Consider the following 27,517-nt stretch of genomic DNA (forward strand, 5'->3'; position numbering starts at 1 on the left):
GCAACCAATCGGGCGCCATCTTGTCTTGTTCGTGAAGAAGTAGAAGCATCGAAAGGTTTGGAGAGGTATTACAGGAACGGTGGCGACAACGGTGTTCCGGAATTAGAGTGAGTAAGTGGTGGAGAACGATTACGCGTGGGGACTTGGCAGGCCATTACAGCCTTCTTGGCTTCCGTGGCGAAGCTAGCATAACTTAAACACGTAGGCTGCGTACGCTGCTTGGCGCGACCGCTGGAACCTCATCTCCTTAAAGCGGCGGTGTCCGCCCGACTTGGTGAGTCAGAGCTATGCTCTCAGGGAAAAGGAAATGTTGTTACTGAAGAGAATGTTTACGACCCCTTGCTCTAACTATGAGAGTTTTCTCTTGGATGAGAAGGGACTAATTGTTGGGCTCCTGACCGGCCGTTAAGCACTGCGCGTGCGCAGTGGGAACCCCCTTATGGGGAGGGGGTACAAGGGGGCGGAGGAGGCGGAGGAGGCGGGGGCCCGGACCTGGACCTTTTGCGCTGTGCAGTTCCGAGTACGCAGGCGCAGCCAAGGGCAAATGCGTCCAGTTAACTACAACTTCATTTCCTAGTTTGTATTTTTGTTGTGTTTTTTATCCGGTCATGGACATCATGTCTTAAGGTCCACGAGGGAAAGAGTAGTATCCAACATTTCAATTTTATTATTTTGTAGTGAATATTATTATCTGAACATCACCGGCACTCGACAGATTTTGATTGTTGATGGCTAATTCATAGAAGAGCAAAATAAACTTGAAATTTGTGACGAGTGCAGCAAAGCAAAAAAACAAAAATTGGACACAAAAGATTCACCTGTAGGACTATCTTGTGGGGCTCTAGGGGTAGTAACAGTAAACAGGTTCTTTGAAGATGTTCATGAGACTGTATTTTAAACATACTTATTAATAGTTTTTTTTTAAAAAACCTTTTTTGAGTTACAGAAAAAGTGAGCAGATGGCACAGAGTTCCTATATAAACACCCCCGCCTTACACACAGTTTCTTTATTATAAATCGGTATGATATGTTTGTTACAATTAGTGGACTAATATTGACACATTATTATTAGAAAAAGTCTCTAGTTTATTGATATATCCTGAGTTTTAACCTAATATTTTTTTCTGTCCCAGGATTCCGTTTAGGATACCATGTGATATTTAGTTGTCATGTGTCCTTCTTTTGGTTGTGACAGTTTTCAGGCTTTCTTAGTTTTTGATGACTGTTATAGGCTGAATTTTGTCCCTCCAAAATTCATATGTTGATGTCAGTACCTCAGAAGTAACCATATGTGCAGATAGTGTCTTTAAAGAAGTAAAATGAAGTCATTAGGGTAGGCCCTGATCCCTAATGACTGGTGTCCCTTATAAGAAGAGATTAGGATACAGAGGGACGACCGTACATATAAAAATATAGAAGACAGCCATAATAAGCCAGAGAGAGAGGCCTTTAAACGAAACCTGTGGACATTTTTATCTTGGACTTCTAGCCTCCAGAACTATGAGGAAATAAATGTCTGTTCTTTAAGCTACCTAGTGTGTGGTACTTTGTTACGGCAGCCCTAGCAAACTAATTTAGTGACCGTGACAGTTTTGAGGATTACTGGTCAGGTATATTGTAGGGTGCCCTCCTACTGGAATTTGTCTGATGTTTTTCTCATGGTAAGACTGGCGGTAGGGGTTTTGAAGAGGAAGATCGCAGAAGAGCAGTGCCTTTTTCAGCACATCCTATCAAGGGTATGTAATATGAATGGGATTTATCACGTTTTTGACCTTGATCATCTGCTTAGTGTATGTCAAGTTTCTCCACTGTAAAATTACTCTTCCCTATCCATCTCCTTTCCTCACTGTACTCATTAGAAGGAAGTCTTTTTGCACAGTATACATTTGAGGGTTAGAGAGTTACATTCCCCGTCCTTTAGGGTGGAGTATCTGTGTAATTTACTTGGAATTCTTCTGCATGGGAGATTTGTCTGTCCCTGCCAATTTACTATATCATTTATTTATATTAGTATGGACACATGAGATATTTATGTCATAATTGGTTATAATCCAATGTTACTTTATTTTGTTGCTCAAATTGTTCCAGCTTTGGACATTGGGAGCTCTTTCAGTTGTCTACTGTGACCTGCCTCCATCCTTTTAATATTTTCATTTAAAAAAATTTTTTTTTAGCACTTTCTTCTTGGCACTGTAAGGTATTCCAGACTCATTTTGTATATATATTTTTTTAATCTCAGTCTGAAGAATCATTTATTTCTCTTAAGGATTTGGATTCCTTTTGTTGGAGACTTGTATTAGAACCAAGATAAGTGTGCTCTCTGCTACTGGGGTGTTGTTTCCTTTAGGCTTGCTTGCTCTCTGTATGTTTATTTTTTTAATTATCACTTTTTTTTCCCATATCTGTAACCAAACTATCCAATTCTCCAAAATTTTGAGTGCCTCTTTTGATCTGTAAGCTGCAAAGTATTTCAATATATAGTAAAATGTATGTCCCATCAAGGAGCAAAAGTTTGTTTTTTACTTTATTTCAAATGATTATAAGGTTAGCCTTTACTGGGGCCATTTCCACCTAACCTGAATTGAAAAATGATTTTTTTTTTTACTTTGAGGTCCGGTCACCTGGTATGTAGGGCTGAAATGGCAGGGGAGAAGAGGTTTGTTGCATTTTATGGTTTTTACACTGTGTATGTGATGTGAGAAACATTTCACCATATGCATCAAAAGCATGGATGTGTTTCTGTATCTCTGATTTTGCAGTTGATGCTTAAGTGCACCCCCCACACACACATACACACAGAAAGGAGGGGCAGAAGGAGAGGGGAAGAATCTTAAGTAGGCTCCATGCCCCATGTGGACCCTAATGTGGAGTTCCATCTCACAATCCTGAGGTCATGACCTGAGCTGAGATCAAGAGTTGATGCTTGACCGACTGAGCCACCCAGGTGCCCCTTATTTATTTTTTTGATGCGTTAAGTGCTTTACAACAAACACTGCATTTTTATCCTCATTCATCTTTGTCAGTCTGTGAGAGGACTTCTGCAAATATTAATGATGTCCTTTAAACAAGTAATTTTAAGAGCCTTAGAGCAATGAATATTCTAATGTAGAATCATCTAAGAAATGGATAAGATAAATGATCATTTCTGGTTGTATTCATTTCTTAGAGATACTGTAACAAATTTCCAGAAACAGTGGCCTAAAACAGCAGAAATTTATTCTTTCACAGTTCTCTGGGCTAGAAGTCTGAAATAAAGGTTTCTGCAGGGCCATGCTTGGTTGCTCTACTCCCAGCTCCCCACCCCTGTTGTAGGGGAAGATCCTTCCTTGCCTCTTTGTCTCCTCCTAGCTTCTGGCGGTTCCCAGCCATCCTTGGTTTTTCTTGGCTGTAGGCACATCACTCCAGTCCCTGCTTCTGTGGTCATAAAGGTGTTCCCTGTGTGTGTCTGTGTTTCTTTTTTTTTTTTTTTGATTTTATTTATTTATTTGACAGACAGAAATCACAAGTAGGCAGAGAGGCAGGCAGAGAGAGAGGGAAGCAGGCTCCCCGCTGATCAGAGAGCCCAATGCGGGGCTCGATCCCAGGACCCTGGGATCATGACCTGAGCTGAAGGCAGAGGCTTAACCCACTGAGCCACCCAGGTGCCCCTGTGTCTGTGTTTCTAATAAAAACATCATTGGAGGGACGCCTGGGTGGCTCAGTTGGTTAAGCAGCTGCCTTCGGCTCAGGTCATGATCCCAGCGTCCTGGGATCGAGTCCCACATCGGGCTCCTTGCTCATCAGGGAGCCTGCTTCTCCCTCTGCCTCTGCCTGCCGTTCTGTCTGCCTGTGCTTGCTCTCTCTCCCTCTCTCTCTCTCTGACAAATAAATAAATAAAATCTTTAAAAAAAAAAAACAAAAAAAACATCATTGGATTAGGACCTGCGTTAATCCAGTATGACCACACATCTTGAATACATCTGCAGAGACCCTGTTTCCAGAAAGGGTCACACTCATAGTTTTTGGGAGTGTGGATAGGACTTACACCTCTCTTTTTAAGGGGTCACAGTTCATTCTATAACACTTGTCATAGTCATGAGTTAGATTTTTCCAGCTGTATGTGATAACTTAGATGATCTGATCCAAATCCCAGTTGTTTCTAAGAAAATAGCATAATAAATGGGATTAATTTAATCCCATAAAGGGAAAGGCCTCTAGCCTGCCTGATCTGTAATCAGATTTTCCAGATTTGAGAAGTTGAGCCTAAGGATCGTTAAAATTAAGGATAAAGGAAGGACAGATATATTGGAGTTGATTTTTGATGTTATAAAATCAGAGTAGTAGTAACAGAATATTATTTTCTTCATTGAATATTAGTGTACTTGTAAATAAATTTTAGCAAAGAGTAAAGTATTTCACCACTTAATATGGGCAAAGCAGCATGGAGAATTCAAATAATTTTAAGACTCTGCCCTCAAGAAGATCTTGTTTTGAGGAAAGAAAAAAAAGGAGGAAATTCAGTGTAAGTCTCTGTAACTGTATACTGTATCATGTTTAACTTATCATCTTGGAAATTTTCAAATAGTACAAAAGTAGAATATAGTGAACCCTAATGTACTTATCACTCATCTTTAACAGTTACCCTTCCAAATCATTATTAAACCAATGTGTAAATGTCATTTTTAAGGCAATGAGGCTGTTAAGATACAGGGCTATGTTACTTCATTGAAAAATACTGAAGTTACGGGGCACCTGGGTGGCTCAGTGGGTTAAAGCCGCTGCCTTCGGCTCAGCTCGTGATCCCAGGGTCCTGGGTCTGCTCAGCAGGGAGCCTGCTTCCCCCTCTCTCTCTTCCTGCCTCTCTGCCTACTTGTGATCTCTGTCAAGTAAATAAATAAAATCTTTAAAAAAAAAAAAAAGAAAAATACTGGAGTTACAAGATAAATTTTTTTATTATTGCTATATGTGCCTCATATTTCTGTTTTCCAGTTATGTTTGTTAGTGAATAAGAAGGTTTTATATGTTGAAGATAAAGAGTGGGTTTTCTAAATCCTTGCTATCAAATCACTTACCAGACATGTTCTTTAATCAAGAAATACTTAATGAAATCCTTTATCAAGCATTGTGCTAAATGCTTAAACATACATAAAAGTTTATATTAAATTATTTGAATACACTAAGTATTTTCTTAAAATCTGTCCTTTTACAAAATTCAGCAGAACTCTACATTTTATTCTCGTGACCAGAGATACCCTTTTTGGACTAGATTATAGAAATTTACTCCAAATCCTTCATAGGAAAATGAGACAGAAGTCAGGTAATTTGTCCATAGTCTCATCATTATATTACTTGTGTGATGTTTATTGCCAGAGTCACTCTGGACTGTGCTGGTCAGCTTCCTTTGATTCTTTGTCTCTTTTAAAACATCTATAGATTTATTTTTTAAAATACGCACTTGGGACACCTGCGTGGCTCAGTCAGTTAAGCCCCTGCTTTTGGCTCAGGTTATGATCCCAGGGTTCTCGGATCAAGTCCTACATTAGGTTCCTTGCTCAGTGGGGATCCTGCTTCTCCCTTTGTCTGCCGCGCCCCCAACCCCACTTGTGTTCTCTGTCTCTCGCCTTGCTCGCTCTGTCTGACAAATAAATAAAAATCTTTAAAAAAAAAAAGAAAAAAAATATATAAAATAAAAACACGCTCATGGGGCATCTGGATGTTTCAGTCGTTTAAGCATCCAGCCCTTGGTTTTAGCTCAGGCCATGGTCTTTCTTGGGTGTGGGATTGAGCCTTACATCGGGCTCTGCCCTCAATGCAGAGTCTGCTTATCCTGCTCCCTCTGCTCCTCCCCCTGCTCGCTCTCGAGTTCTCGCTCTCAAATAAATCTTTAAAAAAAGTAAAAATACACACTTGTGGTAAAATCATTCAAAGAACACAAGGATTGAAATAATCATTTTCTGATCTCTGTTTTCACTTCCTAGAGCTTATCAGTTTAAGAGTTTTTCGTAATTTAGGAATTTTCTATACTAAATTGCGCTTTTTTTTTTTTTAAAGAGTTATTTATTTGAGAGAGATAGAGTATGTGTGTGTCTGGTGGGGAGGGGGCAGATGGAGAGAGATCTTAAGCAGACTCTGCATTGAGTGTGGAGCCTCACGTGGGGCTTGATCCCAGGACTCTGAGATCACGACCTGAGGGAAACCAAGAGTCAGACATCTAACTAACTGTGCCACCCAGGTGCCCCTAAATTACTTTCCTTTTTTTTTTTTTTTTTTTAAGATTCTGTTTATTTATTTGAGAGAGAAAGAGAACAAGCAGGGGAGCAGGAGAGAGAGGGAGAAGGAGGCTCCCCGTAAGCAGGGAGCCTGATGCAGGGCTCCATCTCCAGACTCTGAGATCATAACTGAGCTGAAGGCAGACGCGTAATGGACTGAGCCCCCCAGGCACCCCTAAATTGCATTTTTTAAATAAGATTTTGTTTATTTATTTGACACAGAGAGCAAGGGAGAGGGGCAAAGAGAGAGGGAGAAGCAGGGAGCACAATTCAGGGCTCCATCCCAGGGTCCTGGGACCATAAACTGAGCCAAAGGCAGATGCTCAGCCAGCTGAGCCACCCAAATGCCCCTAAATTGCATTCTTAATTGAAAAACTTCAAGTGGGATCATAGTTTTTTTCACTTCTTAAGGCAGTTTATTTATCAGTATATGTCAGCATATAAAAGTCCATCTTTCTCATTGTAATGGCTGATTAACAATCGACTGTATGGTTCACTTTTATTTCTGACTTTGAGTGACCCTAAACAGGTGTTCCCTGTTACAAACATGCTGCAGGTTTTTGGGTAGTATGATGAGAATACTCCTGTGGTTTAAGTTCTTAAAGTGGAATTGCTACGTCAGAGGGATGTGCATTTACAATTTTGATAAAATACTGTAATGCTAAATTGTCTCCCCAAAAGACTATTGGGTATTTTTACCTTCTTCCTCATTCAGCATTTATCCTCTGTAGCCAAGTCAAGTTTCTCAACTGCAGACTTAATTGAAGCATTTTATTAAATACCTCCTAACTTCTTCTTTGACTTTTTACTGTCACCTTCTTTGCTGTATTTTTATTCTGTTTTGCCTCTCAAAATTTCACATATCTTTTTTCGTATTTTTCTCAGCCTAGGTGTATTAAACACTGTGTATGAATAGTTTACGTAAAAACTTGAGGAGTAAGAGGTCTTGGGAAACATAGTAAAAGTAGAAGTGACTGGTTTCAACAAACAAAACTGGCTACAAGTAATACAAATCAAACTCTTGAAAATATGCAAGTAAAAACTTTTTGTGTGGAGAAAACTTTTGAGGTTTTTTTTTTTTTTAATAGTTAAAGCTTCAATTTATGATATACTGAGCGGTAGGGGACAGGAAGATATTTTTCCAGAGATAAAATGAAATCTGGTTAAGTGTCAGATTGCTTTTAAAGAAGAAAAAAGAGTTGAGTAAAATGGCTTGGCTTGATTACCGATGCCACTGCCCCCCCCGCCCAGTTGTAAACTTGAGTGCTAGCAAAAATGATAACTGAGAGTGTCTTTATGGCAATATTAAGCATTAATTTTTGAAGGCTCTTTTGCTGAGTTTTCATGTGTTTCTCATTTAATCCTCACAAGAAGTGTATGAAGTAGACACTTACATGTCCTCCGTTTTACAGATGAGAAAACTGAAAATTAGAGAGTGGTTAATTTGCCCATGTTCATGCAGCTAGGGAATGGTTTAGGTAGGCATCATGAACCAGAGCTTGTGCTCTGAAGTCCAGGTTACAAGTGATGGTTAGAAACTAAAAAGGAGAACTGAAAAAGTTATACACGACAACCAGGAAATGTAAGTAAGTGAAAGTAACTTCATAGTGATTTTTTGGGAAGTAAATATGTATTGGAAATGATGATAGGGAGTCAGTACAGTTTTTTTCATCATTAAAGTGGTGTTACTAAATGCACATCTGTTTGCAACTCTAGGAGGCACTGAATAGAGCTAGTTATAATGCTTACATTGTATGAGTTTATAACCTAGGACAGAAAAATCCATGCATTGCGTTCTGACACACCATTAGAGCTTCGGAAAACACAGCAAACCATGCTTACACCAGCTTTTTGGTTCTCATAAATACAACAATTTCCTTATCATTAACCTTTAAAAGTAAATGGAAGGAGCCAGAGACAGTTCATTTTTTCAGTTGGTATTCAGTGACTGCTGTATGCCAGAAGCCGGAAGATAAAAAGATGAATGGATTTGTCTGTTTACCAACTTTTTAAAAGCTGTTAATCTAATGGGAATAAAATGCAAACATTTGAAGGACAAATTGTTTTCACCTTGCTGGTGTTAGTTTTTAAACTTAGAATTTTATCGAAAAACCTAAATTAAAGCATTTATTACTTCTTTGTGCCATTTAAGTTAATACTAGGTGGATGAAACTTCTTTTCAAATGTTTGTTGTTCCTTTTTTCTCAGCATATATAACAGTACCTAAGTTGTTGGACATTATTTTGTATTAATAAATTGTTCCAGTAAGTAAAAAGGTATTTTGAGAGGAAAAAATTTTTTAAAAAGTTTTGCTTTCATATTTGTGATGTACATATTTCCCTTAACTTTATAAGTGGTAAGTAGTATCTCATTATAAAGTTAATGGAAGAAAAATCTCCAGATTAATTTGGAGAAGATTACACTTCTATGTTGTATCTTTGGAATTTGTTTTTATTCTAGTAACTCTTCATAATTTAAGAGTAAACATATGCTCTTTTTCTTTCCCCCCACCAGGGCATAAGTAATCTTGCTGCTATGCTTCCAAGCTGTAGTCTGAATCAACCTAAATTTTAAACGGAAGGTGAACCTCTGAGGTCAGTCAAAATAGCAGTTGGTATTTCTTCTGGGTGTCCCCTCTTTATTTGTTACCTTTTAATTAAAGTTGTAAAGGGTTCTAGTAAGTCATTTAGCTTTTATTTAAAGGTATAATTGAAAAAGAGGAGAGGGAAAAAGGAGAGAAGAAAGAAAATCTGAAGAGAGATTAGAAAAAGAAGCATATGTAGCTTGGAACTGAAATACAGTCTAGTGGTTGGTTTTAGGTGTGGTGCTATTTAATTTCTATTTTGCCATATTCCAATGATGCTATTATAATAGACTGTATTAGTGTAACTAGAAGTAACAATCAAGGTAACAAAAGGGCTGCTGCGTATTTCCCAATTTACAGTGCTCTTCAGTTGAAAGGTTAGGATCTGCCATTGATAGAACTTTATAACATTCTGTGAATGCTGCAAAGACCAGAGCTGTACACCCTTTAAGAGACTGAATTGTAGCAGCCAGTTGTCCTATTTGAGTGGGTGTTTCTCACTTGTTAATATGGCTTTTTTATTTTTTGTGATCCTGCAGTGCTAAGGCTTGCTTTTGTCTTGTTTTTAGAGTAGAGGAAAGGGTCAGTATAAAAAGATTAATTTAGTAAAAATTTATTTAATGCCTGCTCTATGCTAAGCCTCAAAAATGAAGAAACATACCCTCCATACTATGTGTGTCATTGGTTCTTGAATAGGGTTGTACATCATTGTTGGATGAAGTACAAATATACTGGACTTGTAGGAATTTTAAACTTTTTATTATGAAAGTTTTTAAAGTAGTTTAGAGAAAAGTAGACCAGTGTGGTGAAACCCCTCCCCCACACCCATCACCTAGATATTCTCTCCTTTTGTTTCCCATGCTATTTACATGTTCAAGAAATTTGGGTCTTGGTAGACTCTCTCACTTTCTGGATTTGTCCGATTGTTTCTTTTGATACTGCCTACGTCATTCTTTTGTTCCTTATAATTTCTTTATTCTGAAAGTAAGATCCAGAAGCTCAAATGGATTCAGTTAAACATTTTTGGTGAACATATTCATAGTGATTCTGGGGACACAATGTATCTCAGGAGGAGATTTCTGATAGTCTTGTAGGGGTGATATTTCAACAACCTTTGTATTTGATTTCCTATCAACTTTTAAGATTTCCTGAGTCAGTTGTTTCATTAGGTTTGGTAATATGTGATTTTCTAATTCTATTCTACTTCTGCATTCGTTAGCTGTAATTAGAAGAGTTTTCCTTCCTCAGCCAGAGCTGTTGTTTGGTTGCCCTTTTTAAGGAGTCTTGGTTGGGGAGAGATTAAATCACTTTTTTTCTTATAATCTTGAAAATAACTACATTTCCAGAGATCTGTATTGAAAAAAAGTAAATTCACCCCATCTTTTTAGCTAAATTTATTAGAGCTGTGCTTGCCATCAAGCTCTGACACCATCATTAACATGAAATTTTTTGCTTTTGCTTGCCAACCTAAAAATTCCAGTTGCCTCTGGCAACCTGTTGACCAGAATTTTAGAGCTCTGATCACATAACTGTATCATCCTATAGTTTTTGATGTGTGAGCTTTTAAAATTAAAGAACTCTCATTCTCATTTTTAAACTGTTTATTTTATTAAAGGTAGAAAATCAAATATATTTTAAAAGTCAGGATGTGGGATCAAGGAGGACAGCCTTGGCAGCAATGGCCCTTGAACCAGCAACAGTGGATGCAGTCATTCCAGCACCAGCAGGATCCAAGTAAGGAAACAAATTGAATTTGGAAGTTGGGGAAGGGGAGATAGAGATGAGTGGGAGATGGGCGATGGGATTAAGCGAAATGGAATTGGGATTGATTTATTGGAGCATTTTATGAACAAAATTTAATCTTTTCTCATAAATAATATGGCTATACCATACATACTAGGGAATGGATTTCTCTTCGGGGGACTTCCCCAAAGAGTAGAAAGCTTTATGAGTATTTTATGTTTTCAAAACTGATTTAGTTCTTGTTTTTCTAAAGAAAGAAAAAATCTTCCTTAAATGTGTTGCTTAAGTAAAGCACACTTCTGTTTTTAATTCCAAATCTTACAATTCTATGTAGCTCATAGTCAGCTGATGTTATGCTTTATATCTCAGTTAAAAATTTCTTTGTGTTATGGAATTTATCAAGCATATATGGATGTAGAAAAGAATATAGGGAACCCCCATTTATTACTTAGCTTTAATAGTTATTAACTCATGGCCAATTTTGTTTCATTGATGTGACCCTTTCCACTGCACTGCTTTTACTGGGTTAATCTGTTTCTGTTCCTTTTTTTAATACCTACATAGCATTGTATTACAGGATAATACTGTGATTTAATAAATCACTTTTGGATGATTGGGTGTAGCTTTTTACGTTTTGAAATAATTACCATAATTTCGTGTACATGTCATTGCGTTGTTACTTGTCCAGTAATTTTGTGAGGAAAAAAAATCCAAGAACTAGGTTTGTTACATTGCTGTTGCACATTTGAAAAGTTTTAGATACATATTACCTAAGTTCAGCTCCATCTGGGTTGTGCCAGATGAGTTCTATTTAATCTTCACTGAGATGTGAAAAAACATCTTACTCTTCTTTGTTTCTTCTATTAATAATATTAGATCAACTTAAAATGTTATGTATAGATATTGGAGAAGGAAGAGGTCCTTTAAGATAGCAAGGCAATACATTTTGAATAAAGAATGACTAAGAAGTTGTTAAGCAGTGTATTTTAACTAGAGGAAGGAAAAGAGGGTGATGGTGCGGAGGAACATGCATAAATAACTTTATTTTTCTGAAGTCTTAGAATTCTCTGTAGGCCTGGGTAGGTCCTGTTTGAAGAAGTGGTGTGTGAATTTGATCATTTGTGTTATAATTAGTTAAAAAAAAAAAGGAAGACTTAAAGTCTAACTAAACTAAGGTACAGGGGATACATTTCTTAGGAGTTAATATTAGAAATAACAGTTAAGAGTGTTTTACTGGAGTTTTCTGCAAGTCTTATAGTTAAATCATTTTGTAGCCTGGATATGGGTTATTTTCTAAGCATCCTTTCAGCCATAACATACTGTAATATTTAAAATCTCTAGTAAGGAATAACTGAGATGTTTGTTTTACATAGAGGCACTATTCTTTTAGCTCTTAAATTCTGAATGTTAAATTCTGCTATATTAAATTATGTTAGGCCAGATTGACTGGGCTGCATTGGCTCAAGCTTGGATTGCCCAAAGAGAAGCTTCAGGGCAGCAAAGTATGGTAGAACAACCACCAGGAATGATGCCAAATGGACAAGATATGTCTACAATGGAATCTGGTCCAAACAATCATGGGAATTTTCAAGGGGATTCAAACTTTAACAGAATGTGGCAACCAGGTTTGTTGTTTCAAGTTATCCAGATTTTAGGACTATTTTAAAAATAAAATGTGGATTAAATTAAACTGTTTAATTTGCTTAGTTTTATGACTTCTTGAAATTAATGGTCCTTAAAGAATAGGCAGTTTCATTTAGATTTGAATTTGAAATTTTGTGGTTAAAGTTGTTCTGTACTCCGTCTGCTAGCATTGTGGCACTCAGTTTGATTCTTTTCTCGGTTCTTCATTCCTAGGCTGACAGGGGCTGGGAACACTGGAAACCTCACTTGGCATCTAGGGAAGAGAGCATTCTATGTCTCTCTGTTGCAACCTCTGGCCTTTTCAGAAGCAGCACTGGCAGAGCAAAACATGTCTAGCCTCTAATTAAAGAAATTCTGTGTCACTCTGTGACAAACTAGTCTGTCAAATATACTCTGCCCCTACTCTCCACCCATCTTTTTCTTCCCTTTTTTTTCAGATAGTGAAGATCTTCATAAGTTTTTATGTTTTATTTTTTGTTTGTTTGCTTTTTTTTTTTTACTTCACACTATGATTTAGATTTCTTGATGCTAGTTCAGTTTTCCATGTCTTGTGTTAATTATTTTTAGTAGTCACTTCAAAATATTTATAGAGGAATCTTTAAGTATGCTAATGGTGAAGTTTTAATCTCCCTTTCCCTATTGATACTTATTATTGTTTCTCAATGTAAGAGTGGAAAATTCAGGAGGTAAACCTCTAACATCACTTTTTAAAGAATAATGAATATTCTAATCTTTGATACTCTGAGGTAGTTTATTTCTAGTTTTCTTGAAGTTACACCAAATTTCCCCAAATTTGAAAATGTTCTGGTTCCCAAGTTCAAGTTCATAAATAACTTACCCTGGCATTCCTTCTCCCCAACTTTATTCTACTGGCTCTCTTTGTGACCTGGGCAAGTGATTTACCTCTGTGTGCCTCAGTTTCCCCTCTTTAAATTGGCAAAAATAATACCTGCTTTCTCCCTACCTCACAGGGATGTTGTGAGGATAAATGTGTTCATGGAAGAAAGAAATTATATATTAAATCTCAAGGTGTTATTTTCTATGGTATTGTTATTGAACAGAAATAGAAAAATTCAACAAAAAAATTGCTTTGGATTTTGTTACATTTATTAAAATTTTGGGCATTTGATTTTTATATGTTTAGGATATGAATTAGAGTGGAGTTAGCTCATTTGAATTATTTATTAGTTTAATTAATTGCTTATTTTTAAGATATACAAGAGGAATTTGACCAAGAAGTCATAAATTTTTAAATCTGTTTCTTTGCTGAAAAATCTTTCTTGAGATCTTAAAAATTTGTGTTGATTTTGTTATAACCCCTGTTGAATGTTTTTATGCCTGAATCCTAAATAGAATGGGGAATGCATCAGCAGCCCCCACACCCCCCTCCAGATCAGCCATGGATGCCACCAACACCAGGCCCAATGGACATTGTTCCTCCTTCCGAAGACAGCAACAGTCAGGACAGTGGGGAATTTGCCCCTGACAACAGGCATATATTTAACCAGAACAATCACAACTTTGGTGGACCACCCGATAATTTTGCAGTGGGGCCAGTGAACCAGTTTGACTATCAGGTGAAAGATATTTTGTTGCTTTAATATTGTAGATGTGCACGTAATCTACCATTCTTTGGAAGTGTCTCATCAAGAGTACCTAAGATCTGTGTTTCACTTTTCAGTCTTGTACAGATAAGGGCATATTATGTCTCAGAAAAGTTATCGATTTTTGAGTATTAAAATCATTAGATTCTTATTTTCTGGTTTTCGGTTTGCTTAGGAGAATGATATAAAGGATCATTAGGGAAATGTTTGGATAAAATGAAAAATATGTAAGTGCAATAGCTATATGATGTTTTGTTTTCTAATAATTTTAAAGTGGTATATTTAAATGTCGAATAAAGTTTAGAAAATTCACAGTAGTTGAATACATTATTTGTCAATAATAGATTATGGATAAGACGTGAATAAAATACATGAAGAACAGATCATCTTCCTAAATGCAGTTCCTTCTGCTATGTAGAATTATGACTTTTTCTAGTGAGGTCATTTTTTTTTCCATTCTAACATGACATGTTAATGGAATTGTACATAATTTCCTTTGTAGCATCTTATTCATTCCTAGGGACATAGAACTCTATGGGGATAGTATCATTATGTGGGGCTTTATTTTCTCTAACTACTCTGCCAAGGGTCCACCCTTAAGCTATAGTGCTAGGCGTCATTTTGAAATAACTGATTGCAGTTGTTAACCTTATAAACTGAACTATCATAATTTAAAATTTTGAAAAAATTCACATTATGGACATAAATGTAACCAGTATTCACCTTGAGAGTACTCTTTATTCATACATATTCAGATATTTGTGGTATACTCATGCTTGGTATACAAATACGACCGTTTTTTGTTTGGTTTGGTTTCGAAGAAACGTAGAGGCAGGGAGCTTCTACTCACACCCTATTATCTTGATGGATCCCTATGCTGACAAGCCAGAGAGCTCTGTTGGCGATGGGCTTAAGAAAAGCCTCTGAATGGCAAAACTACAAAGAAAATTTAATGATTCAATAACTTTTATTTTGTTTAAAATAGATAACTTCTTGCAAGATTGCAGAAACAAGTTCCACTAAGAAATAACTTGGAATTGATTTAAAAATTTTTTTCTTGTATTTTCTAGTTATAGAAAAATTGACATTTGATACCTTGGTAGTGGAAGGACTAGTTTATAAATGGATTCAGAATGAAAAAGGTTATATATATATATATATATGTATATATATGTATATGTGTATATATGTGTGTGTGTGTGTGTGTATATATATATATATATATATATAAAATATCCTTTTCTCTACTTCTTGAAAATAGTGTATTAGCTGAATTTTAGATGGCTCTTCACATTTACATAGGCAGAAAATCTTTATCTTTCTTAAGAATAGTAAGCCTAGGTTCTTGGGGTTACAGAAATATCGGTGGATGTTAGAACCATGGAATTCTTGGATTTGCTGCACACATGGATTTCTACTGTCCCAGTTCATAACACACGTGTGTCCCAGAGAGTATATTGTATTAATGTGAAGAAAAATAAACTGCAATACTCTTTCAGCATGGGGCTGCTTTTGGTCCACCGCAAGGTGGATTTCATCCTCCTTATTGGCAACCAGGACCTCCAGGACCTCCAGCACCTCCCCAGAATCGAAGAGAAAGGCCATCATCATTCAGGGATCGGCAGCGATCGCCTATTGCACTTCCTGTGAAGCAGGAGCCTCCACAAATTGGTAGCTATTTAAGTTTAGTGAAGCACAATTGGCATGATTTCTTGATCATGTGAAAAGACTGTCTTATTTTCTTAAATTGTTTTGACACTTCTGATATGTTAGGAATTGATAGTTAAAAACCCTATCATTTTATAGTCATAACCCTTAAAATTACAAAAAGGATACTGGTATAAAATATATAAAGTTCTGAATAATTTTCTTTAAAAGAAATTGTTACCTTAAACTCCAGATTTTGTGATGAATTGTAAATTTATCATGGCCATAGCATCTTGATATTTTTTCAGTGTTGATAGTTTGATACATTATGCCAATTTATGAACAGTTGCCCCTTTTAAAATCTCTTAGTTGTTCTCTATCTCTTGTCTCTTTCCACTCTCCATTCATCTGATACGCTAATGTCAGATTAATTTTTCTTTTATTATTTCACTTTCCAGAAATACTTTGGCAGAAGATTTAAATTTTTAACATAACTACCTTAAGTCTAATGACAAGTTACAGACTTAAACTACTTTATATTTAGAAATCCAAATTGAACATTTATAATACCAGAATGTTCAAGTGTTAACTTTCTGTTATGAAATAGACATTTTAAGAAGATTCTAACTTCTTTTTTAACTTATGGAATCATACTTGTTCAGATGAATTCTCAGTGTGAAAGTAGACGTGCTTTTGTTTGTTCTGTTTCCATATTTTAGGAAGCAGTGTAGTCTAAGAGTTTGGCTTCGAATTAGTCCCCATCACTACTACTGTCTCTTTAATTTTGAGCACATCACTTAATTTTATAAGCCTCCGTGTTCTTATTTGTAAAACAGATTGAGTAATAGTGATTTTTTTTTTTTTTTTTTTTTTTTTTTAAGAATTAAGCAAGATGGTGGTTTTAATGTGCTTTCATAGTGCCTGGCTTATTATAAGCATTAACACAATATTCACGCTGTCATTAAAAATGATTTTAAAAAGAAGCATAATGGTTAATGGGTTGCTTTACTACGGTCTTACTGGAGAATGATAGTTATAAGCACTCAAGTGGTACCAGTTTGTAGAAATCCAAGAATAAGGAACTCATGCATTTGTGATTTTTACTTAACTAACTTAGAAATGTTTCTTTTCATGTGAAACAGATGCAGTAAAACGCAGGACTCTTCCAGCTTGGATTCGAGAAGGCCTTGAAAAAATGGAACGTGAAAAGCAGAAGAAATTGGAGAAAGAAAGAATGGAGCAACAACGTTCACAATTGTCCAAAAAAGAAAAGAAGGCCACAGAAGATGCTGAAGGAGGGGATGGCCCTCGTTTACCTCAGAGAAGTAAATTTGTAAGTGTTAGAATTACTTAACATGAAAGTCCATGTGGTTTATATGTGAAAATTACTGAAATAAATAACTAATAATGAGCACTGAAAGTAACAAAGTTAAATCTTTAAAGCTTCATCATTTTTTTTTTTAAAGATTTTTTTAAATTTTATTTATTTGTCAGAGAGAGAGAGAGCGAGCAAAGGCAGACAGAGTGGGAGGCAGAGGCAGAGGGAGAAGCAGGCTCCCCACAGAACAAGGAGCCCAATGTGGGACTCGATCCCAGGACGCCGGGATCATGACCTGAGCTGAAGGCAGCTCCTTAACCAACTGAGCCACCCAGGCGTCCCAAAGCTTCATCATTTAGATGGTGTGAGTGGCTTAGGAATTTTTTTATTCAGCAATAATGTGCTCTCAGATGACATGGTAGCCACAGCACTGGCCAGTATGCAACTGGCCAAAATAGGTAGGCCTTCCAAGGCCATTTTGTGCTTCAGAAATAAATCTTGAGATAACAAGGTAACTAGATTTAATTAGACATTGGTTTAGCTTAAATGTCACAAATGCTCTCTGTCTACTTGTGATCTCTCTCTGTCAAATAAATAAATAAAAATCTTTAAAAAAAAAAATGTAACAAATGCCATAAGTTACTTTTATCTTTTGACAAAAGAACAATGCCAAAGATGGGTTTTTTTGGTGGGTATTATGAAGATAAGAACCAAAAGACTGCCACTATTAAAGTTTACCCTTTTTTGGGGGTAATTTTTAACTCTTTAGATGAAATAATGGATTTCCAGATTTAATAGGTTTAAGTGTCAAAAAATTGTTTGAAGATTCTCTTCCCTCTTCTCCCACATGCCGCTGGGCTTGTGTTACATGTAGTCTTCCCCTGGTTCAAATAGTCTTTTGAACTAGTCTGAAATTAGTGTTTCAGTGATCACCTTGTCTTCACTTAGTAGGTTTGTTTTTTTTTTTTTTTTTTTTTTTTTTTTTTTTTTATATTTTTTTTTTTTATTTATTTGAGAGAGAGAGAGAGAGAGAGAGAGAGAGAGAGATCACAAGTAGGCAGAGAGAGAAGGGAGAAGCAGGCTCCCTGCTAAGCAGAGAGCCCCATGCGAGGCTCGATCCCAGGACCTTGAGATCATGACCTGAGCCAAAGGCAGAGGCTTAACCCACTGAGCCACCCAGGTGCCCCTACTTGGTAGGATTTTTAAGGGTAACTGCGGGATACTTCTTTGCCTAAGAGGAGTCCCCCTTTTAAGGTGTGCTATCTAGATACTGAAAACCTACAGCCAGGAACAGACAGAGTGCTGGCATTTCCTCCATCTGAAGTACATCTCATTTCTTACCTGCCCATTTCATAGCGAAAAAGAAGCAAATTTCACTGAATTTCAAGGCCAGCTAAGATCTGCAAACTGACTTCAGACTTTTTAAATTTTAAGTCACATGGCTTTAGGTAAATACCTTAAATTTGTAGTTATTAAAGTTACATTGAATAATATAAATGTGGTCTACTTATCCAAAGTTCTATAAGCCACTCATTTCAGGACCATCATATATAGTGGATATTAATTCAGTCAGTTTTGGCATGTTATATTCCTGGTTATTATAAAATAAAGTCAAAATTAACCAAGGAAAAATTGAAAAATAATTAAAATACTTGATTCTCATAAGCTATCTTGTAATTTTAGATTTCTTTTCAGGTAACACTTTATACTACTAAGTGAAGGCTATCATTTTTATTTATCTGTTTCTTAGACTTTTTAATTTGGGGTTTTAAAGTAGTGTGTAAGATAATGATTTTACATTATAAGCCTGAATTTGGGTTACACATACTATTACTTTTACTATTACTCATTACTAGGATAGTGATGAGGAAGATGAAGACACTGAAAATGTTGAGGCTGCTAGTAGTGGAAAAGTCACCAGAAGTCCATCTCCAGTTCCTCAGGAAGAGCACAGTGAACCAGAGATGACTGAAGAAGAGAAAGAGTATCAAATGGTAGAATGTTAAATTTCTTACCATGTACTGGATTTTAAAAAATTTGTTATTTTTATTATTTATTATTTTTTTTGGAGAGGGAAATGAGGACAAGAGGGAGAGAGAGAGAATCTTAAGCAGGGTCCATGTCCAGCATGAAGCCTGGCATGGGGCTTGATCCCACGATCCTGAGATCATGACCCTGAAATGAAGACTCGGATACTTAACCAACTGAGCCACCCAGGCACTTCAGTTTATGTGTTTTAGAATAATTTTCAAATATGCAGTTGCTTGGAATGGTTGATACGATCTCTTTAAATATGTTTTATAAAGTGGCTCACTAATTTTTTTTAAAAAGTCAAACTGTATTAGTAACTATAATAATAAAGTTAAAAATAATATGCATAAATGTATGTAAACACGTAAAATATCCTTCCATAGATGTTGCTGACAAAAATGCTTCTAACCGAAATTCTACTGGATGTCACGGATGAAGAAATTTATTATGTAGCCAAAGATGCACACCGGAAAGCAACGAAAGGTATATTTTGGGTGTTCTTGGTTTTGTTTTTCTGGGAGTATTTTGGTTTTGGTGGCTCTTTTGGACTCTTTTTGGTTGTCCTTGCTGAATTCTAGCAGATATTTGAATATTTTCTTCTTGCATGTTTTAACTCTCCAGGAAAGGTTAGGTTTGTAGACACCGTATTAAAACTATGTGAATATTTTTCTTTTATTACCCAACTTGCCTGAGCGCAAATTAGCAATTAGGTTGTTTTTCTATAAAACATATAGTGGAAAAATTCTTGATACTTGATTTATTTCACCTGATTTTGTTTTTTTATAGACACCATGGTATTGGTGTATAACTTCTAATACAGTTTAGTTTCACTAGTGAATTGAATTACGAACCTTCAGTTTTCACAGTTTACCACTTACAGTACTTGCAGAAGAAATTCACCCATCCCCACCCCCTCTATTTTTAGTAACACAAAATATATTGAAAAAAAAAATTATGGACCATACCTCAACAATAAAATAACTGATGTAGTGGTCAACATTTTTCATCATTATAAACCAATTTCAGCTCACCTCAGAATTATAATTTCAAGGCCAGACATGCTACTGGTTTAAAGTGAATGTTATGTTTTTAATGTTTCTTCTCTCCCCAAAAAGCAGCAATAGTAGTAGATTTAACAATACCATAGACTCTCATGACTATGAAATCGTGGCTATTTGTGTTAACATGTTGTTCCTGTTGTTGATGTGATACAAAGCTCCTGCAAAACAGCTGGCACAGTCCAGTGCACTGGCTTCCCTCACTGGACTCGGTAAGTGTTTTCCTTATTTGTGAGAGGGCCTTAAAGAGAAAATCACACTTACCTTGTCTCTCTACGTGTTCTGTTTTGAAACTGTACTATTCCTACTCAGTTTTAAAACCTAGGTCTTAGGCTTATATCATTCTCTAAAAGATTTGCCTATTTTTTTTTTTTTTTTGCCTAAAGCGTTCACAAAGGGATTATTATAAATCATTATAAATGTGACTAATTCATAGTTTATTGGGGCAAGTTGTAACAGTTCATAATTTAGCTGTGATAATATTTAAGCTCACTTTCAGAATTATTCGCATACATGCTTTAGGGAAGAACCTGTCCTCTAATGCTTTTAAGCACTTTTATGTAGATTGTGTTGTAGTAAGTCGAGTTTTAACATAGAGGAAAAGAGTTTATCTTACCATAGTATAATAGTAGTGATGTGTTCATAATTTGCTCTTTGCATGATATATTCTCAAATATATGAAAGCTTAAACGTGCCTTTTCCGCATCATATCAAATTAATCTTTGTGGGGACCAACAGAAATGGTTAGAAGCAAATGCCCATGTGATTTTGTGATGATTACTATGTAGGTCACTTCAGGGTGGGGAGTAGTTTTAGCACCTTACCATTTCTGACCAGTGAGAATTACAATATTCTAATTTTTTTTAGGGAAAAAATACTTTGCATACTACCTGGGATTTCTGAGCTTTGAACAATGAAAGAATGAATTTTACAAATATTTTCAGGATCATCAGTAGTTGAATTGACTATGCTTTAGTGAGCCTTTGTTATTGCCCTGTTAAATGGTTTCGTTGGTTTGCGCGGACAGTAAAACAAACCATTATCACGATTCCTTTGTGGTGAGAAATACATGAACTATTCCAGAAAGAATGAAATTCTGTTAATTTTCAGGAGGGATCTATAAACTCCTTAAGAATTGGAATTTATACTTCTCCCCACCCCGAATAAGCATATTCTTCCAAGAAAAGGCAATGAAAAAAGAAATTAGCTTTCTTCTCGGACCTTAAAAATTTTTTAGTGTATAGAATAATTTTTCCATATGATAGACTGGGCTTTATGCACACAGGTGGACTGGGTGGTTATGGATCAGGAGACAGTGAAGATGAGAGGAGTGACAGAGGCTCTGAGTCATCTGACACTGATGATGAGGAATTACGGCACCGAATCCGGCAAAAACAGGAAGCTTTTTGGAGAAAAGAAAAGGAACAGCAGCTATTACATGATAAACAGATGGAAGGTACATCTTTAGACGCCCTTAATTTTTTGTCTAGTTCTGTTTGTGTGTGTGTGTTTTTTTTAAATAACCTAACAGTATCAGGGACAGAATTAAGGTTAGAGTATAGATAATATGTGCCATAACTGAAACTAAGGGTTTTTTGGCTTATTTGTGGTTTTTTTCAAAACTACAAAAGCTTGTAGTATTCAAAATATGTAGTTTGTAAAAGGTAAACTTTGTCTTGTTTTGTAAGACATTAATTTCAGTAGCTATAAGTTAGTGTATTTTCATTTCTAAAGTTCTCAAAGCTTTTGAAATAGAAATATATTTGTAAAACTAATGTAAAGTAATTTGTAGCTAGAATATTTAGTGTGTAGCTAGTATATTTAAGGAAATAGAGGGCTTTTAGAAGCTTTTCTATGCAAAATACTGTATATGTTCTTTATAGTTTATATAATGATATTAGGAATACTGAAAGAGTATTTTGAAGTTTTTGGAAAAATCATACTTGGACGATTGGGAAGGTAATTATTAAGAGTTAGCAGTTGAAAATTCCCTATAAAATTACTTACTTACCTTTAAGTTGCCTTATTGGACAAAAGGGAAATCTTTTTAGATTGCTTCAAATGTACCTTTACACTTCAGTACCCTCTTGCTGTATTGTCCAGGAGCATGGCTAACTACTTGCAGCTATTGAACATTTGAAATGTACCTAACCCTAAATTGAAATAATGCTGTAAGTATGTGTAAAATACATAATAGATTTGAGAGATTTTATGTGCCCCAAAAAAGCAGAATATCTTAGTACTCTTTTGGATTTATTACATGTTGAAATGATAATGTTTTTGATATATTGGGTTAACAAACTATTGAAATTAAGTTTATCTTTTTTTAATTTTTTAATGTAACTAGACAATTTTTAATTGCTTATGTGGCTTGTATCCTGTTTCTGTTGAAGAATGCTGTTTCACTGTTACGATCTAATAGCTTGAAATTTGGTAGTTTGGGAGTTTTTTTCATTATACATTGACATTTCATAGTATTTTTGTCTTTTTCTCTTTCAGAAGAAAAGCAGCAAACAGAAAGGGTTACAAAAGAGATGAATGAATTTATCCATAAAGAGCAAAATAGTTTATCACTACTAGAAGCAAGAGAAGCAGATGGTGATGTGGTTAATGAAAAGAAAAGAACTCCAAATGAAACTACATCAGTTTTAGAACCAAAAAAAGAGCATAAAGAAAAAGAGAAACAAGGAAGAAGTAGATCAGGAAGTTCTAGTAGTGGTAGTTCCAGTAGCAATAGCAGAACGAGTAGTACTAGTAGTACTGTCTCTAGCTCTTCATACAGTTCTAGCTCAGGTAGTAGTCGTACTTCTTCCCGATCTTCTTCTCCTAAAAGGAAAAAAAGACATAGTAGGAGTAGATCTCCAACAATTAAAGCTAGACGGAGTAGAAGTAGAAGTTACTCTCGCAGAATTAAAATAGAGAGCAATAGGGCTAGAGTAAAGATTAGAGATAGGAGGAGATCTAATAGGAATAGCATTGAAAGAGAAAGACGAAGAAATCGGAGTCCTTCTCGAGAGAGACGTAGAAGTAGAAGTCGCTCAAGGGATAGGCGAACCAATCGGTCCAGTCGCAGTAGGAGTCGAGATAGGCGTAAAATTGATGATCAACGTGGAAATCTTAGTGGGAGCAGTCATAAGCATAAAGGTGAGGCTAAAGAACAAGAGAGAAAAAAGGAGAGGAGCCGGAGTATAGATAAAGATAGGAAAAAGAAAGACAAAGAAAGGGAACGTGAACAGGATAAAAGAAAAGAGAAACAAAAAAGAGAAGAAAAAGATTTTAAGTTCAGTAGTCAGGATGATAGGTTAAAAAGGAAACGAGAAAGTGAAAGAACATTCTCTAGGAGTGGTTCTATATCTGTTAAAATTATCAGACATGATTCTAGACAGGATAGTAAGAAAAGTACTACCAAAGATAGCAAAAAACATTCAGGCTCTGATTCTAGTGGAAGGAGCAGTTCTGAATCTCCAGGAAGTAGCAAAGAAAAGAAGGCTAAGAAGCCTAAACATAGTCGATCGCGATCCATGGAGAAATCTCAAAGGTCTGGTAAGAAGGCAAGCCGCAAACACAAGTCTAAGTCCCGATCAAGGTAGTATACTTTTTAAAGTATTTTGTCTGATTTTTAAAAAAAAATTTGACTGAATTTATTCAAAGTTGAAAGTGTCCTTTCTCTCTCTCTCTTTAATAACAACTCAGTTTGGTACTTGATAAATGAACATAGTCTTAAGTAATTTTAGAAATCCTATATAATAATATTTATTTAAAAATTGCAGATTCTTTAGTTTAAAATACATTTTTATTTTTAAATTTGTCTTTTCCCTTTTTTTTTCAGATCAACAACCCCTCCCCGTCGTAAACGCTGAGGAATGATGTGGCAAGAATGCCATGATGTTTAAAAAATTCCATGAGTTTTAAGGGCTTGTCTCATTATAGAGGCACATTGTGGCTGTGTAGGTGAAACCAGAATTTTTTTTTTTTTAATCTGTAAATAGGTGTACTTTTTCCAAATGCTGCTCCAAGTTACTTAATAGGATTTCTTTGTATTACATTTTTTTCAAAAAATAGTGCTTAATAAGACTATAAACATGCCATTCTCTTTCAGCTGTAATGTTCTTAAAATTATTCTTGAATGTACTGTGATGTCAATAAAGCTCTTCAGTTCATTTTTGTTAACCTCTTGCACCTTAATTTTATGATTTTAATCTAAGGAACGTACTTTTATAAAAAGGCAGCTGGAATTTTGTATAACAGGTTTTAAAGGTACTTCCTCTCATCTTCCCCAAAGAAAATGGTTTTAACTTAATAGTTTGTCAAAGTTTGTAAATTGTACCCATGGATTTTTGTCAAATTCCAACTTTAAGGGTGTGGAAGAGGGCCAAAAATAGACCTTTACTTTTCATTTGGAAACATTTGACAGCTTTCTAAACTTTTTTTCCTATTTTGAGGATTTTCAAGTAATATATTCTCTGTGTATAAAGTATGGTTTTCTTCTGTACAGTGAAATTGCTGGAATCAATCAAGCCAGTGCACCATTAGAGTCATTTATAAGGAACAGTTGTGTTTGACACTAGTAGTCAAGTCTGGAATTATATTCTGCAATTATCCACTTCTGTTTTAAAAGCATATTTCAAACACTGGGGATATTACAGAAATAAGACTCACAATTCAGTATATTTATTTATATTTTTAAAGTATAATATGACCTCAACTCAGTGGAGGAATGCTATATTATGCAGGTTTGTGTCAATTTCATGACATTAAAATGGTCTGGTTTTGTCACTTTCTTAACAATTACGATCAGTGAGTGGTCTAGCTATTTAAGGCAGTCAAAACTTACAAGTAAAATGAGGCTCTGCAGGCATTTAAATGCCCAGCTGCTTTCAGGGTCTGTTTTTGTGTGATTATTGTCTTATGCCACAATCAGATACAACTCTGAAAAGAAATGCTTTTACATTTTAATTTAAAAAGGAAAAAAGCAGGTGCAGGTCACGGAAAAGTTTTAAAGTATGCCTTCTTACCAGCAATAGTTCATTTTAAAATAAGCCAGATTTTTGCCAAGATCAGTGTTTCTTCAAAATGAAGGTAGAAATAGATTTGTAAGTGTGCTCTTGTACCTCTACATAGGTTCCTAAATAATTTTGAACAGTTACGCATTTATCTAGAGGAAATAAATCAACTGTGAATAAATGCATGTTTACCAAAATGGTTGTTTTACAGTGCATTTAGTTCTGATATTTATAAAGTTGATATTCACAGAATAACTTTTAAATAGTTTGGAATTCCATATAGTTTAGACATCAGTCACGTGGAGACAAAATGAAAATGTGCAATATTTTTTATGTAGGTGAGCTAACACAATGTACCTAATTGCAGAATTATCAGATTAATTTGTAATAGATAAGTTGTATAACATTTTCATATCTTAAAATGTTTTTTAGATCAATCTTCAGGTTAAAATAATATTTTCAAAATAAAATTCTACAGAAAAGTTCTGTTGGCTATGATATGCACATTTTTGGGCAAGACAAATGACAAGAGCCAAAAATAATATTTGACAGTTTTATTTACTCTTCCATAATATGCAAGCTTCTTATCATTTAAATCTGTAGATATTTTTTAAAACACAGTCATGATATATGTGATTATTAGTAGATACATCAGTATTATAATTAGATATTTGGGTTTTTTAGGTTTTATGGATAATTTAGAGAATTCATCATTTCACTGACATGTAATTAAGTATGTTTACCTTAGTGGTAAGATTTTTATAAAATAGGGCTTCCATGATTTGGGATGTGAATGCTAACATGCATAAGTTAACTAGATACATAATTTGGTTATGAAATCTTCTAAAATGATACCACCAGAAAATCCGTAGATTCAATTTTTGAGACAATCATTGGTCTGAATTGGTTAATAAAACTGTCTTTGGGTTCTCTTTTAAAATATTTCTAGTGTATTAATCATACTTGTTTTTGTGCAGTGGGGGTAAACCACACCATTAAGAGAATAAAATGTAATTTGGAAGAGGTAATTATAAGATTTGTTTAATGAAGGCCCCAAAATATAAATAAAGACTGGTGTGGAATCTCAGTGTATATGTTTTCTGCCATTGTAAAATGTCTTTTTTTAGCATCTGTTTCGAATGGTATAATACACAATAGGTGAACTTCCCAAACATCTATTTTTTTTAGTGTCTAAGTTATTGTTTCTTCAAGGAAACACATAAAGTATAATTAATTAGTAGTTGAGGTTTTTTATTTTTGTGAGAATTTTTACAGAGGAATTGTATAAGGTTCAAGTTCCTGTAATACTGTCTTATGGAAACCTTTACATTTAAATGGAGTTTTTCTTATATACATTAAAGTCTATTTTCATTTATCGAAGTTTCTAAAATGTACTAATCATGGTTTAATGGAAATATTAGATCCACTGGATTGTCCTGATTCTGCTGCTTAATATATTTTGGGCAAATCACATAAACACTATGAGCCTCAATTTCTTTAACTATGGAAGGGTGGAATTTGATTCTTTCTAAGGTCTTTAATATTTCTAGCCCTTAAGTTTTTCAGTTTTAAATAGAATTTGGCTGTAATACCTAACACTAAAGAAAATAGTTTTTTTATTAGCCCTTAAAATAACTTGTGTGATGAACTACATTATATTCCATAAAGGTTTATCATGTACAGTTTTCCTCTAAGTACACAAAAAGATTAAATCTGCCACAATCTGATTATGTGAGTATAAGTTAAGGTGAAATTATCCTAAGTTACCCATTTATGTGGAATTCTGTAAGTATGAAAATTTACCAGTTAAACTCTGAATGCGTGTATATCATTTCAAAGTGATAAAACTGTTAGCTACAAGGGAGCACTTTGCCCTTAATTTGAGAAAAGTTTTTATACTTGAATTTCACAATACTAAATGGATTTTTAGTTTTACAGTAGAATAAATTGTAGGCACTGATTTACCACACATGGGTGAGACCATGCCAGTGGTCTAGGAAATACTCCCAACAATGGCCATATACCACATTACAACTGCCAGTCGTACCAACACAACTTGGAGTTTAAGCATCGTTGGGAAAGCCTTTGTTGATATTTGTAGAGTATAATGAGCTAGTTTTGCTTATCGGGGCCAAACTAGTGGCTATTAAAGAGGCTTTTGTGTCAGTATTAAGGCAAATCACTGTTTGCCTTTGTTGAATTGAAAAGGCAATGGGAAGACCCTGAAGCCCCGTGAAGGGGTACTTTCAAAGAAAGTACATTTAAATAAAGCTTTTAAAACTTTATTTAATCATACTTGCACTCTGCTTTTTCCTTGGATTTGTCATTCTAATAAATACAACACATGCTAAATGTCCTTCTGTCCCAGAGCTTTGTGTCTTTGGAGAGATGCCGTGTGTCCTGAGAGAGGAACTCTGAAAAGGACATTAAAAAAGTCAGCAGCCGGGCGCCTGGGTGGCTCAGTGGGTTAAGCCACTGCCTTCGGCTCAGGTCATGATCTCAGGGTCCTGGGATCGAGTCCCACATCGGGCTCTGCTCAGCGGGGAGCCTGCTTCCCTCTCTCTCTCTCTGCCTGCCTCTTTGTCTGCTTGTGATCTCTCTCTGTCAAATAAATAAATAAAAATCTTTAAAAAAAAA

The 27,517-nt window shown here is 35.3% G+C and overlaps 1 protein-coding gene across 11 annotated transcripts; it reads left to right on the forward strand.

The window, feature by feature from the left end:
* LOC111158308 (PNN interacting serine and arginine rich protein) lies at positions 1–27,305 on the forward strand. Of its 11 annotated transcripts, none has more exons than XM_022520273.1 (14): positions 23–274; positions 2,612–2,656; positions 8,763–8,842; positions 10,448–10,566; positions 12,012–12,200; positions 12,433–13,796; positions 15,323–15,494; positions 16,613–16,803; positions 18,645–18,782; positions 19,203–19,302; positions 20,036–20,089; positions 21,163–21,333; positions 22,377–23,463; positions 23,707–25,972. In XM_022520273.1, exons 6-14 carry the CDS (start codon positions 13,581–13,583, stop codon positions 23,735–23,737), a joined length of 2,160 nt encoding a protein of 719 aa, XP_022375981.1. In that variant the 5' UTR covers positions 23–274; positions 2,612–2,656; positions 8,763–8,842; positions 10,448–10,566; positions 12,012–12,200; positions 12,433–13,580; the 3' UTR covers positions 23,738–25,972. The 11 variants fall into 11 exon arrangements, 10 of the variants coding, with proteins under 10 accessions (XP_022375976.1, XP_022375983.1, XP_022375974.1 ...); XR_002641346.1 differs by lacking the exons at positions 2,612–2,656; positions 8,763–8,842 and adding exons at positions 27,048–27,120; positions 27,249–27,305 and having other exon boundaries at positions 31–111; positions 13,573–13,796; positions 23,707–23,824; XM_022520268.1 differs by lacking the exon at positions 2,612–2,656 and having other exon boundaries at positions 1–111; positions 13,573–13,796.
* The last annotated feature ends 212 nt before the right edge of the window (positions 27,306–27,517 follow it).

This window comes from Enhydra lutris, unplaced genomic scaffold (assembly GCF_002288905.1).
Source record: "Enhydra lutris kenyoni isolate GAN:26980312 unplaced genomic scaffold, ASM228890v2 scaffoldscaffold58, whole genome shotgun sequence".
Taxonomy (NCBI): domain Eukaryota; kingdom Metazoa; phylum Chordata; class Mammalia; order Carnivora; family Mustelidae; genus Enhydra; species Enhydra lutris.